The 14,729-nt window shown below is 38.8% G+C and overlaps 1 protein-coding gene and 1 pseudogene across 1 annotated transcript in view; both read right to left on the minus strand.

The window, feature by feature from the left end:
- Positions 1–278: 278 nt before the first annotated feature.
- Positions 279–9,531, minus strand: LOC117447974 (E3 ISG15--protein ligase HERC5-like; annotated as a pseudogene).
- The window catches only part of fa2h (fatty acid 2-hydroxylase), a 76,853-nt gene continuing 70,814 nt past the window's right edge, over positions 8,691–14,729 (minus strand). The window contains exon 7 of the mRNA XM_034084382.2: positions 8,691–11,637. Coding sequence (XP_033940273.1) covers positions 11,570–11,637 — 68 coding nt within the window. The 3' untranslated portion in view covers positions 8,691–11,569. The remainder of the gene's footprint in view (positions 11,638–14,729) is intronic.

The following is a 14,729-nucleotide window of genomic DNA, read 5'->3' on the forward strand; positions in this document are numbered from 1 at the left end:
CGTACGCTCTCATTCAGTGCAACGGCCAGGGCATTCGATCAAGGATGTAGAATACCTTGGTTGAAGGATATTCTACCCAGAGACCCAGAACAAGATCTGATTGGTTGCTTTCTTTTCTAACACAAAATCACTGAAATGCGTAGTGCATGGTCCGCGAAGGACAAACAAATCAACGTCACACTGTAATATTACAGATCAACAACACAGATACGATTCTCATTTATTCATTTTATATACATTTTATTTATATAATTAAATCGATTGTTTTGTTTGTTTTATCTGAGTGTTCCAGGGTATTCTCTGAATACCTTGAAGGCCCTGACGGTTCGCCACTGGAATACGGTCATGTAGAATAAGGCATTAATAAGTGATTTATAATGACTAATAAAGAGCCAATATACTGCTAATATGCATGTTAATTAACAACTAGTTGATGGTTAATTTATGTACCTTAATATAAAGTGTTACCAACATTTGTTACATGGTTAACTTACCAAAATAATAAAATAAAGTCACACCCTTATTCATCTTAGAAGATCATGTAATACTTAAATATGTATAGGGCGTTTTTCTGAAATATGCATATATACATACAACATTTTGGAGTATAACAGCGTTTTTGCTATTAGGGAAGGATTTCTGATATTAACCCACCACACAATACATCCTATTTATCAAGAATTTCCCAGCCGTACAGTTTGTTAATAAACAGGTATAGTAGCAATACTACAAAGGCTGCTACTTGGTTTACAAAGTGCTCTATGACAATGTTAAGTCTTCTGTTCAGACCAGACACCTTCCGAGTTCAGTCCCAGCATCTTTAAAGATGATTTTGTTGCTGCTCAGAGCCTCGGTCAGCCTGGTCTGCATGATCTCTTTGGTTGAGTACAAGGGCAGCTCCAGGTCCGAGAAGCACGTATGTGCTTTGGGGTAGAACTGGTCAGGGGGGCCTTGGACTTGTTGATCTTTGATTTTCATCTTGAACTTCTCCAGGTCAAGAACAGGCACCCTTTCAAATCCGGTTACAAACCCTGGAGGAGGGAGAAGTGGTAATCAGTGAGTTTTTGCTTTCTATTTGTTTCTGTGAAATCCTTGTTGTTAAGACCAGCACTGCTCTTCCTATAAATCAGACCTGAATGATTTTAGTTTCATTGTGCCTTGCTGTGCCTTCCAACTGCATGTAGAACGTTTATTTAAGTGGGGAGATTATGGACACACCGGCCAATAAAACACCTGATAACAATGGGGTAGCAGAATGTTTTTTGGAAAGCAAATCATCAAAGTATACCCCTCAAACTATCAATTCAGTTTTAGTTTGAGAGTCTTTTTCTAGTTGAAAACTTTTCTCAATAAAATACCTTTGTTGCCCTTTAGACCAACGGTTGCTTATTGTTTTGGACTGTATGTATTCCCGCTCAATAGAGTGGTGCAGTGTTGACGTGTTTTCGGAGGCTTGACAAAAAACAATGGGATTTTCCCATTGGATTACGATATATTACAGAAAATGTGCTTTGTTGTAAACCCACATTTATGATACTTAACATGTTCTGTTCGGCAGGATAATCTCCACATATTAACACCACTTGAAGATTTATGAAGGGTAAATGTAACAGCAGAAATAATGATATATAATAAACATATTGCTATAAACAACATCAAATGTACATGGCTGTGCATCAACACTGCTAAGCTAAAAGCGGATTTGTGTTGGCGTAATGACGCTTGCAATTGATGTATTCCCTTGTTAGCAACCGCCATTTATATGACACATAGAAGCTTAGAACAGTTGCTGGAAGTAAAAAGCTAATTAGGCTATACAACGTACATGATGGTCACATGCTGCACAAAATACGACACAGAAGCTGACGCATGTTTGACTTTGACAAGACAAGGCAACCAGAATTGATAATATGCCTGTAAGATGTGGAAGAAGTCTTTCCGGGTTTTAGGACTCATTCCTGCACCACTTTAGTGGCTCATTAGAAGAGTTTAAAGCAACTATAAGACCTTTTATTGACTCCAAGCAACCACCAGTTACATAACTTACCAGATACTAAGTGGACATTGTAAATGTAAAACTTTCATGAACCATCGACATTAATGCTTCATGAAAATTATAATTTGTCATGTTTTGATATTTGAAATCAGGTGCTATACTTACAAAGGAAAGCTTTCTTCTGATCATCAAAAACCTCCCAAAACATCTGTATGGTGGGGTGTAGAGGGGTCGTGTTATACTCCCCCTCATAAACTGTGACCTAAATACAGTGAAACAGACAAATACTTCTTGTATATTTAGCATTTAAATCAAGCATAAAAGGATGGGACAAATTTAAGAGAAAACATGAGTAGCTCTTGTTTTGGACTGTACCTATTTCAGCCTGGCCCAGTCATTGAAGTCTTTGCCCACCAGCACCTCCTGCAGCTCCCGTGGTCGGAACAGCTTCACCAAATCCTGGTCACACACCTGGAAGAAGCCCCGCTTGAACTCCTGAAACACACCTTCCACTGATGTGTTGAAGGCATGGCTCACGTAGGCTTCCACATACTCCTTCCTGTTCAGCAGATTAAAGAGATCAGGTTCAGATCCTGTCAAACTATGCTCTGACAGGAGGATATTGCAATCTTTGCATCATTTTCTTCAGCCTGATTAAAATAAGACTGAGCCGGGGCTGATTATAGTGTTACACATACCAAGACTGATGTAAATGAATCAATCAATGTATTAAATATCTTTTTACAGGTTAGCGGCAGAAAGAAATGATTCGATTTTAAAGGTATTTCCTAGCAGGTAAAAGCAATGAATTCTGAGAAATTCTGTCTACAAAGTTATATTGTATCTTTAAGCTTATTGTTTTAGTCATTTCTCTTCTTTTATAGTTCTCTACAATATAAGCCTTATGGTGCGTTCACACTGGATGCAAAGCAACCTTTACAGGGCCACATGTAAGGTCAATGTGAAGCTGCAGATAAATGTGAAGTCGCCCTGGGTGGCGTGAATCAAGCGAATGACGCGGCTATAACGGTAGCTTAGCCTAGCCTGATCGATTCGAAAGCATACATTTTAAACGTTTTTAGTCCCATCCCAAGATGTTGATTTACATACTATTTAAGATTGTAATCTGATGACAAATAACAAAACACTCTTGACCTGTCAAAGGCTTCTCAGGATTTTGAGGATCAAGGTCAACGTTTGTTCCATCCCAGTAGATCTGGTGATCAACAGAAAAAGGTGAAATCACTGCTTTGGGAAATAAATATCTGTTGTCAGATCAGAAAGAGGATGAAGACTGTAAAACACATACTGAGAAATCCAAGTCGAGGATTCCTATTTCATCATCTGTGTAGTCTTCCAGAATGTTCTTCAGACCACTTGAAACCCGATAAAAGGAATTACACTTAAGATTTTAAAGATGCTTTACAATGTACTGTATTATGACCAAAAAGCTGCACGTCAAACGCAAACTGTGTGTGATTTAAATGAGTTTCCTTACTTTCCAACAAAGGAGCTGAATTCCATCATATCCCCCAGTGAAGGCTTCACACCCAGCAGCTTCTTGAACAGAGCCAGTGGGAATGGTAAGTGAATGATACACTGGTTGTACAAGGCCAATCCACACAGAATCCCAAAGTGTAGGTACCGCTGGTCCTCCGGTGCTGCCTGGTGTTGTTAGGAGAGACAATTTTCAACAGAAAAGTGGAGAAATACCAGGATGACAATAATGTGTGTGGTATGATCATTGGATCCTTTTTATCATTGCATACATATCGTCTTACTTTGGATGGGAACCATGCCAGTGTCTTGGAGTCATTGTACATGAACATCCCGGGCGGTTTCAGCTGAAACCATCTCGTGAAACACTTCGTAAAAAAAGTCTTTCACGTAGCCAAAAGAATCGTCCCAGCGGGGCAAGTTTCCATCATAGTAAACCTACAAGATGAAAGGCAAAACAATGATACAGCAGCTCATACAAGAGTCAATAAACAATGATGCAAGATCTTTTGTGTGACTTTACGCAGAATAAAACTACATGTTTATTACCGCAAGTGGAATCTTGTAGTCACTCTGATTTATAGAAGCCAAATGTTCAAAGGTGTCTTTCAAAACTGATCCTCGCCTCACGTCGACTTCAAAAACCACGTCTTGAGGCATAGGGAGTCCGAATTCCCAAAAAGAGTTCCCAGAAGAAGGGTGGCTGTGCTTCATTCTGGTACACAAGACAATTACAGATTTAATTTCTTATTGCTTATTTTAAAATGTTTCTGTTGTGTAACTGACAGCTTACTTCACTGTGTTTGTCACATGGAAAACACATACTCATCAGGCAGAGCTGATACACAATGAAAAAGGTTTACGTGGACATTTCTTGACCTGACTTTATTGTGTGTGAAGGCGTATTCTCATGAGGTACAGAACAAGGCTTGAGTTACCTTGGTGTATTCAGCATTCCGGTCAAAAACATATTTCTTCGAATCCAGGTCCATCACAGATGGAAAGCTACGAAGGATAAGTGGCTCAGTATTCTTCTGAAAGGGAAAAAACATAGGATATCGTGTTTAGAAGTGTGTGTACTTGAGTGAGTGTGTATTAGAGTGAGTGCACTTTTATTTTATTTTTACCTTGCTTTGTGACCGTGAACGCCAAAGCTGCAGATCCTGAAGAAGAAATTCTTTGTTCATCAACAAACAGAATTTGCTTTCTGGCATCTGTTGAGGTTCTGCAGTCCTGCGGTTTGCCTGAAAAACAAAATGTTTTAGGTGAAAAGTAAAAAATGAGTAGGATTACTGGTTCGTGCTCAATGACATTCGTAACAAGTCAGCCAATAACGGATACTCACATTGTACATATACTGGAGGACAAGTAGCAGGTTTCTGACTTCTGAGTTTCGATGAAGAGGTTCGTCGGATAGGATCGCTGAGAGGGCCTGCTTCCATACCTCAACATGTTTACTCATGGTGGAGGATGGCAGTGAGGACCACCAGTCCCCTGAGGAAGACAACATGGAGAAGATATGCAGTCATCAACATCAGTGAGCACGAAACACCTGAGCAGATATCAAGGACCTTAACACATTCAACGATGTTTAATGTGTTATCAAATACTGATGCTGATGTGTAAAGGTGAGGTTACCTATGACCTGGAGGCTGCCAGGCAGCAGACAAGTTCAGTACAGCAGCAGCGATCGCCTTAGCGAGCTTTATGCTCTTTTGTGGAGTTTGTGGGTCTGGATCACATGCAGGAGCTCATTGAGAATCAGGAAGATCCTCAAACCCTCCACTCCCACGGGCTGCTTATCGAGGGAGGGGAGCAAGTTCAAGAGAGCACCCTCAACCTGTTAGTTTGAGAAGCACAGCAAGGGATAAGTACGTATCAGGACTCTTTGGTCATTCTTGACACTTTAGACAAGTTTAAGAGTAATTATAGAGTTAATCTCGCGATGCCATTTTTACTAGTTACAAATAGTGAACATACTGAAGGTAGATAACTTTGAAAGATAAAATCGTTCATGCACTTACCCCGACAAACACATTATCCTTCTTTACCAGTTTCTGGAAAGCAAGTTGTGCAAGTGGCAGGTTCAGGCCACAGTACTCTGGTGAGGTCTGGAAATGTTCATCTCTGCTAAAAACACAAAGAAAAAAAGACCATGACCATTCCATTACTCTGTGAGACTTTACTTAGGCACTTTGGTGCTTTCAGATACATGCTAACATCACAACCCAGTCTCACGGCATTTCGTCTATTGATTCGTGTTCACCAACATGATTTCCCCCTTTTTTTCGTGTCACACAGAACGATTTTAAAAGCAATGTATTTCTATTGGTAGTATGTTTCGTGCCTGCAGCACGTCTTTTTGTCCGTTCGGGTCTTGGAAGACCGGAAGCTGTGGGGTTCATAAAAACATGTTCTTACTCAATATCAAGCAACGATTATTGTTTTTATTTTAAATCGTATAATATCGGACTTTTTTGTCATCTGTGAGGAAAAGAAATGGGGCTCAGAGCCTCAGAATACTGAAATCTGTATTTGTTTTAATCTTTTTTTCCTTCTAATTTGTTATTATTTTCTAAATAACACACTGTTATTTACTCAACAATAACACACTATTATCCTTGTTTTTATTTATTCGTTTAATTCTATAATCTTGGGCTTTTTAGCATGCTTTTTAGCCGTAAATAAAGTCACAGGAAACAGACATAGGCCTACTGTATAAGGGACATTTCGAGCGATACACACCACAAACCACCCACTGATCAGATTACCCAAGATCCTCAGCTTGAAGCTCGTTGATTGGATGTTTTAGCCGCAATGCATGTTGGGATATGATGTTAATGCGATATGATATCCGAAAACATTTAAAAAAATTAAATAATACTTTATTCTGAGTGTTCTTGCTTTTCTCTTTGAAAGTCATCACATAACGGCATTGTAATACACGGTTCGGCTGCATTAAATATTACACATCTGCCGTAGTTCTGTATTTATAGAGCCCTGCTGAGAAGACCTCTGGAGAACTGCCGCCAAAACTGAATATGTGACGTGGATCATAAATATATCAACAATTAAACAACATCTTGCATTTCTTTTCACAAAATACGTCTCCTTGCAGTATCAATAGTAATTCGGCTGACTTTTATATTTGATCCAATTGGTTATATTTACACCATAACGGTGCACAGCTGATAGAAAAGGAAATATATTACTGATTTTCTTTGAATATAAGAATGTAAATACTGAGTTGAGGGAGTCAGAGGATTTGGGTGATGGGAGACACATCTATGGAATCACAATTTCAATAGCTTACCGTTAAATGATGGATATACCTTTCTGTCTGTGATGTTTTACAAATCAGATATTAATGTGTAGAAGTAAAACATGAGAAATAGTATAGCAATATCCTGTACAATTATGTAAATCATGAATAAAACTAGTAAATTACAAATCTTCAGATGTTATACCTACATAAGTGTCCTACACTAATAATACAAAGTTATTAGTATGCTGTGTGTATCTTGTGTGCAGTGGTTAAAGCATGTTATTGAATTATTTTTGTTGAATAATGTTATTTTTGTTGAATAATGTTATTTGATGAAAAAAATATTAAGAGTACATACTTTTATAGGGCGAAAGTAGAAGGTCAATGATAGAAATATACAATATCATGAATACTTTAGGTTAAGGTCTTCTTTCAAATAAGAAAAAAGCTTAGGGGGTATCTATCTACAGATAGATATATTGAGCCTGACAAAGTACTTAACGTCTAATATATTGCTTTCCTGCAATGTTAACTATGTTGAAGCACTTATTTTAACTGATATTATACACATTAATTATACTCTTATGTATGTAGATAGAATAAGAAATGTGCAGAATTTGACAGTTTAATGGTGGAGGTATATACACATATTAATAGATGTCTTGTAATGCACTGTTGCATAACTACACTGTAGTTGTGTATGATATGTCAATAAACCTTAGAAAATCTTGGGATGTGCAAAATAGCAATTATATACAGTTTTTAATGAACTATTAGTAGAGAATAACGAGTAATTAATATACTTTATAGAGATCTGCAGATAAATGTGTTGTCTTCTCAAGCACCAACTATCAAATATCTCTCCTGATTGTTGGCACTTGACAATCACCTTTACCTTAATTTTACTCAGGTGTAACTGAAGTCTGCTTTAAGGGTAGTTTATATTTCACATCATTAATCAGAATCTGCAAAGTAACTAAAATAAATGTAGTGGAGTAAAAATACCAGGTGAACCTCTGAATTGTAGTGGAGTAGAATTACAAAGTAGCAATGAGCTGTCATGTGGGTATATATTAATGCTGCGCATTATGGAGACAAGCGATGTTCACCCATTTGGTAATTACATGTTTTAAATGTGTACACACCAATGTGTTTCCTAAATCGCCTAAACCTCCAGGGCTGTGCACAGTTTAATACTGTCAACTTCTAATTTTGGGAGAAACAAAAACGTCTTTTAAAACCGTTGTTCCGTCGAGCTCCCGCTGGATTTTATCATCCCCAATGAGATTTAGGAACGTCGTCACCTCCTCGGTCGACCACGGTGTGCTTTTCTTCGACGTTGCCATTTTTGTAGCTCCTCCGTTTACAAAAATGCTGTTTATAAAAATGCTGCAAGCTTGCTTCTAGATATATATGCGACGCTAGGGATGATCTCGCGCGCGATCTTGTGACGATTCTCTCTCTGACCAATCAGCAGTCGAGAGTGTTGACGTCACTAGTTCAGCCCTGGCCCTGGCCTGATAGGACCACGATGTTATGGGGCCGGAAAAAGAGGGAAAAAGTACCCGCTAGCCGGTGCTACGCTATATGGAAAGGCCACCAAAAACTGGCCTGGCCGCTTGAGGACGGTTAAGCTGCAGATACACGCTTTACAACATCAGGAGGATGCGTCCCCAGCTGACCCAGAAAGAGACGCAGGTTCTGGTCCAGGCTCTCGTCACCTCACGCCTAGACTACTGCAACTCCCTCCTGGCTGGTCTACCTGTTTTCTTCAAGTTTGTATTTTGTTGGTCGAACGCACTTATTGTAAGTCGCTTTGGATAAAAGCGTCAGCTAAATGTAATGTAATGTAATGTTAAGGACGCTTAAACGTGGCTACCCGCTGCAGTGCGCCATAAAAGAGATCAAACAAAAAGGACAAGACAGACTGACTTCAGAAATATACAGACATTTATTTACAAATACGTTTACATTTGCATTGACATTTAAAATTCCAAAATAGAAGATATTAAAGGAAACAGATTTAGAAAATATTATTTTACGCTGCATAACTTAGCATAGGCAAAGTGTGTGCTGTTGTCTTTTCATCTGTATCATAAATATACATGAATAAGATCCGTGCACACTTCAACAGGTGTAATGATTTCACTTCGCCGAGCAGTCGTCACAATCAGTATGCTTCATCACACTCATCATCCTCATTATTATTATTATTCATCATTATTTACCAACAGGAACAATCATTTTGGTTCTTTTTGAAACATTTTTGTCATATATAGTTATTATATAAAAGACAGAATTCCTACTCCATGATACCTTAAACATTCAATATCATCTGCAGTGTGCGCAAATTAAGACAGAGAGTTATGGTTTTGAATAACCCAATATGCATGCTGCAGATAAAAGGACAGCCATCTACAGATGAGGATTAGGGCCACATGTGAAATTATTTCTGAGATCTGACCAAAAATGAAAAGAAAATTCTGAGTGAAAGGTCAGAATTCTCAGATTTGATTATGAAATATTAGATTAAAATAATTGAAATAATATATATATTATTTTGTCTCAATTGATATTGCCTTAATCCTCTTCCGTAGCCCTCTTTACATGAAGCCATAATTATTATTGCTGCTCTGAATTTAAGAAAAATAAGCTTTGCAATAAGGAATTATTTTACTGTTCAAAACTCTTTGAAATAGATTCTGCATTTTATTTTACATGTGTTCATATACATATATATTATTTAAATTTGACCCTTTCTTCTCTTTAGAAAAGTAGATTAAAATGATTTTCTGCAGTTATATATTTTTACTGTGCTCTACCCATGTAAGTAAATGTTTTTAATCACGTTTGTTCTGCTTTAATTATCAGTGATGTTGTCCAGTGACTGTAAGACCTCCTGCTGTCCAGTCAGATGTTCATCCATCGTCATCCTGAGGGGGTCTGCAGGGCAGCTAACGAAGGGGCTTTAAAGGGATGGAGGTGGAGACTACAAATAATCTTAAAAAGACCCAAGTTCTGCTTGTTGACATTTAAAAAATAAATCCACCTTTGTCACCTAGCTAACACGGTGACCTTTGACCCAGAGATCCCCACAGCAGGAGATCCAACAGGCTGGCCTCATGCCTCTCTGCCCCTCTGACACATTTTAACATCCTCTGACTACGTAAAGCTGGTGCAATTCTGTCCAAAGCAAGTATTTTTTTTAAACATTGTTGCGTAATCAATAATGACAAAACAGAAAGGAAACGGAGGGAATATTACAAAGGACTTGCAAAAATATATCTCCACAGTGGTTTCAGATATAATAATAATAATATAATTTATTTATAAGCGCACTTTTCATTTGCGTAAACAAAACTCAAAGTGCTATATTAAGGACTCTGCTTTACATTAACGGTGCATTGCATGAGTGCCCTACAGTAGCATTGCACTTCTGCAACTTTGGTTATAGTTAATAAATTAAGTCTAAACTGCCAAATTAAATCTGAAACCAAAAACAACATTGAGGAAAAGCATGTTGGGAGGAGCTTATGTTGACTGTTTCAAACCTGCAGTCTAACAGTGATAGCAGCGAGGCTTTGCAGCTTAATGGCAGACAGAACATAATGTAGAGGAGTATTTTTAGGCTGCAGATAGTGGGGAGGAAGGATTGAAATGTAAGTTCACCAGTCATTTAGTCCCTACACACATATATTGTCACACCATTTCCCTTCTCCGTCTTCCAAATTCACCACCCATCTATCACTTTTCCCTCTGTCCTCCTCTGAGGGACATGTGTGTGCGCTTTGTGTGTGTGAATATGTTCACACAAATGGGTCCACATTACATTTGTGTTATGCTGTTAGCGATATTTTTTAGGAACCAGGAAGAGTGTGTTGTGAATATTTGTTTAGTTTCTTCAGTGTTTTCTAAAGCATTACAGGATGTAATTCCCTAAACATGAATGAAAATGCAACAGTGAAATTACATAGAAGCACACCGACGTGTGTCTTTTGATTTTTCGTGTGTTCCTCCCTTTTCCATGGTATAACAACTAGCTGTACATAATTGTGAATGGCTATGTGGAGAAGAGCACAGCAGTAGTAGATGTTGGTTGGGTTATATAATAAATGGCACAGAAAGGAATGATAACCGTGCAGAAAGATTGCAGACTAGTCTTCACAAAGGTGCAGCAAAATGGAAACAAAAAGCAGGATGATATGTGATACAGAATGGATCTGTGGAGTAGTTACGGGGACGGGTGGGGCAGTGGTCTGTGCATCTGATCATCAGATCAAGGGGGAGTGCTGGGGAACTCCAGTTCGAAACCCGCTCCTGCTGCCACTGCGTCAGGCCGTTGTGTCCTTGGGCAAGACACTTCACCCGGATTTGCTCCTGTGGGTATTGTCCACAGTACATGTATAATACCAATGTATACTTGTAAAAGCGCCTCGATGACTTTGAGGCGTGAAGATGGACGGTGTGGCGCAGTGTGCAGTGAATGATCATCAGATCAAGGGGTGAAACCCGCCGCTGCTGCGTCTGTAAAGCCGGTGTGTCCTTGGGCAAGACACTTCACCTGAACTTGCTCCTGTGGGTATTGTCCACAGTTTCTGACCATTGCATGTATCATATGTGTGTATCATTGAAAAAGCGCTATAATAAATGTAAGGAATTATTATTATTAATTATTAGTTGAGGAGACGCAGGAGTCCTCAGAAGAAGAACTTCCTCCTTGGTTCTGAAAAGTATGGGTGCAGAGATTGGAATAAGGCTGAATGTAGCATGGGTGCTAAGTCCTGTGGCCCTTCAGGAGAGCCCTTTCTCTGTTAGAATTTCTCATCGGGAATCAATGTGTTGAACGGGTGGTCCCAGAATGTGGAGGTGATTCCAAAACCTGGAAAGAGAAATGAAGATTATGGACTGCATTTATATAGCGCTTTTCAAGTCTTTGCAACCACTAAGTGCCGAGCATCCAGAGCTTGGAGAAGTACTCAGAGCTTGTACTAGTAAAAGTAGAAGTACCAGATTGTAGGAAAACAAGTTACAAGGCAAGGCAAGTTTATTTATATAGCACTTTTCAACACAAGGCAATTCAAAGTGCTTTACAAAAAATGAAAGACATTAAGAAAATGGCATTTAAAATCAGTCATTAAAAAGAAAAGCTAATAAACATTAAAAGAAAAAATACATGGATAAAAGTTACAGTGCAGTCTAAGATATGAATAGTTCAATTAAATGCAGCGACAAAAAGAAAAGTCTTCAGCCTGGATTTAAAAGTAGTCAGAGTTGCAGCGGACCTGCAGGTTTCTGGGAGTTTGTTCCAGATATTTGGAGCATAATAACTGAACGCTGCTTCTCCATGTTTAGTTCTGACTCTGGGGACAGAAAGCTGACCAGTCCCTGAAGACCTGAGAGATCTGGATGGTTCATAATTTAGCAGGAGGTCAGAAATGTATTTTGGGCCTAAACCATTGAGTGCTTTATAAACCAGCAGCAGTATTTTGAAATCTATTCTTTGACACACAGGAAGCCAGTGTAAAGACTTCAGAACAGGACTGATGTGATCCACTTTCTTAGTGTTAGTGAGGACTCGAGCAGCGGCGTTCTGAATCAGCTGCAGCTTTCTAATAGATTTTTTAGTGAGACCTGTGAAGACACCATTGCAGTAGTCGAGTCTACTGAAGATAAAAGCATGGACAAGTTTTTCCAAATCCTGCTGTGACATTAGTCTTTTAATCCTAGATATATTATTTAGGTTAGTAGGCTGATTTAGTAACTGTTTTAATGTGACTGTTGAAACTCAGGTCAGAGTCCATGACTACACCTAGATTTCTGACTTTATCTGTTGGTTTGAACATTGCAGACTGAAGCTCAGCGCTAACTTTTATACGTTCTGCCTTGGCTCCAAAAACCATTACCTCAGTTTTATCTTTGTTTAATTGGAGAAAGTTCTGACACATCCAGTCATTGATTTGTTCAATGCACTTACTCAGTGTTTGAATTGGAGCATAGTCTCCTGGTGAAATTGTTACGTAAATGTGTGTGTCATCCGCATAGCTATGGTAACTTATTTTGTTGTTCTTCATTATCTGAGCCAGTGGTAGCATGTAGACGTTAAAGAGAAGAGGCCCCAAGATGGAGCCTTGAGGTACCCCACATGTCATATTTGTCAACTCAGATGTGTATTTACCTATAGAAACAAAGTTGTTTCTGTCCTTTAAGTAGGATTCAAACCAATTTAGAGCTGTTTCCGAAAGTCCCACCCAGTTTTCCAGTCGGTCTAGTAATATGCTGTGGTCAACAGTGTCAAACGCAGCACTGAGATCTAATAATACTAACACTGAAGTTCTGCCACTGTCTGTGTTTAAGTGGATGTCATTAAAGACCTTTACAAGAGCAGTCTCAGTGCTGTGGTTTGGACGAAAGCCTGACTGGAACACATCGAAACAGTTATTTAAATGCAAGAAATTACTCAACTGTTGAAAAACAACTTTTTCAATGATTTTACCTAGAAATGGGAGGTTTGATATGGGCCTGTAATTGTTCATTACTGAAGCATCTAGATTATTCTTTTTTAAGAGCGGTTTAATGACTTCAGTTTTCAGGGCCTGTGGAAAAATACCTGAGTGAAGAGATTTGTTTACTATATGATCTGAGGCCATGCAAGGCAAAACATCTTTGAAAAATCCTGTTGGAATAATATCAAGGCAGCAGGAGGAGGACTTCAGAAGTTGTATAATGTCCTCTAGGTTTTTATCATTAATCTGATGGAATTGTATCATGGTGTTTGAATTTATGTTAAGTGGACACGGAGACAACACATTTGCTGTTCCTGATGCAGAGGCACTGACTGCTTGTCTGATTTTCTGAATTTTGTCAGTGAAGAAGGAGGCAAAATCATTGCACGCCCTGGTGGATAGAAATTCAGAGGCTACTGACACTGGGGGGTTAGTTAGTCTGTCGACGGTATATATAATATTGGTATTATAATGATTGATCATTAAAGTGTTATCAAAGCTGGTAAAGGTTTACCAGCTTTGATAACACTAAAGTTTGAATGACTTTGTACTGTATACTGCAGGGTAGCTTGTGAATTTACTCCAGGTGGAACTAAAGTCTGATTTAAGACTTGATTATATTTCACATCATCGTCATCGTCATAAAAGTAAAGTAACTAAAGATATCAAATAAATGCAGTGGAGTAAAAGTACACTATTTACCTCTGAATTGTAGTGTGGTAGAAGAACATATATATATATATATATATATATCAGGGTTTCCCACACATAGAATATACTTGGGCCGCCCAGGTATATTAACGGCCGCCCAAGTATATTTCGTAACCCATCTTTTTTTTTTTATAATATATATTTTTTTTTTCGTCCGCGACCACGACGCCACCTGCGATCGATTAACTTGTGGACAATTATCCCTGGTTCTACGCCTCCTGTACCCAGTCCCGGACTGGCCATCGGGAGGACCGGGGGATTTCCCGAGGGGTGACTGGCTGTCTACATGATGTGGCCTGCCGACATGGCCACTGTCATACAGATCATAAATCAGAGCCCTTGATTGGTCTCTGTGTGTCATTCAAGCTCGGGATAACCTCAGCTCAGGTGAGGTAAAGGACTCTCTGAGTGTTTAGAATAGATAGTTAACTTAGTCTAAGTTCTCAGTGGGTCTCAAACGGTTTGGTCACCATTTATGTAAACACATATTTCCATTTAAGGGGGTAGTGATTAGTAAAATATGCATGAATACAAATAAAAACTTAACTAGGGGAACAAAGGTAAGATAAGCTTTATGATTATTGAAATGTATACAGTTCTGTTTCATATAGGTGTTCCCATAGATCTAGTCTCTTTATTTTCCCCTCAAAATGCACCAGATTGATGCATTTAACTCCAAAATAAAATACAAATCTTACCGGGGGAGCATGCCCCCGGACCCCCCCCCCCCCCGAGAGGATTTGAGGTCCACTCCCAC

The sequence above is a fragment of the Pseudochaenichthys georgianus genome, chromosome 6, assembly GCF_902827115.2.
Source record: "Pseudochaenichthys georgianus chromosome 6, fPseGeo1.2, whole genome shotgun sequence".
Lineage (NCBI taxonomy): Eukaryota > Metazoa > Chordata > Actinopteri > Perciformes > Channichthyidae > Pseudochaenichthys > Pseudochaenichthys georgianus.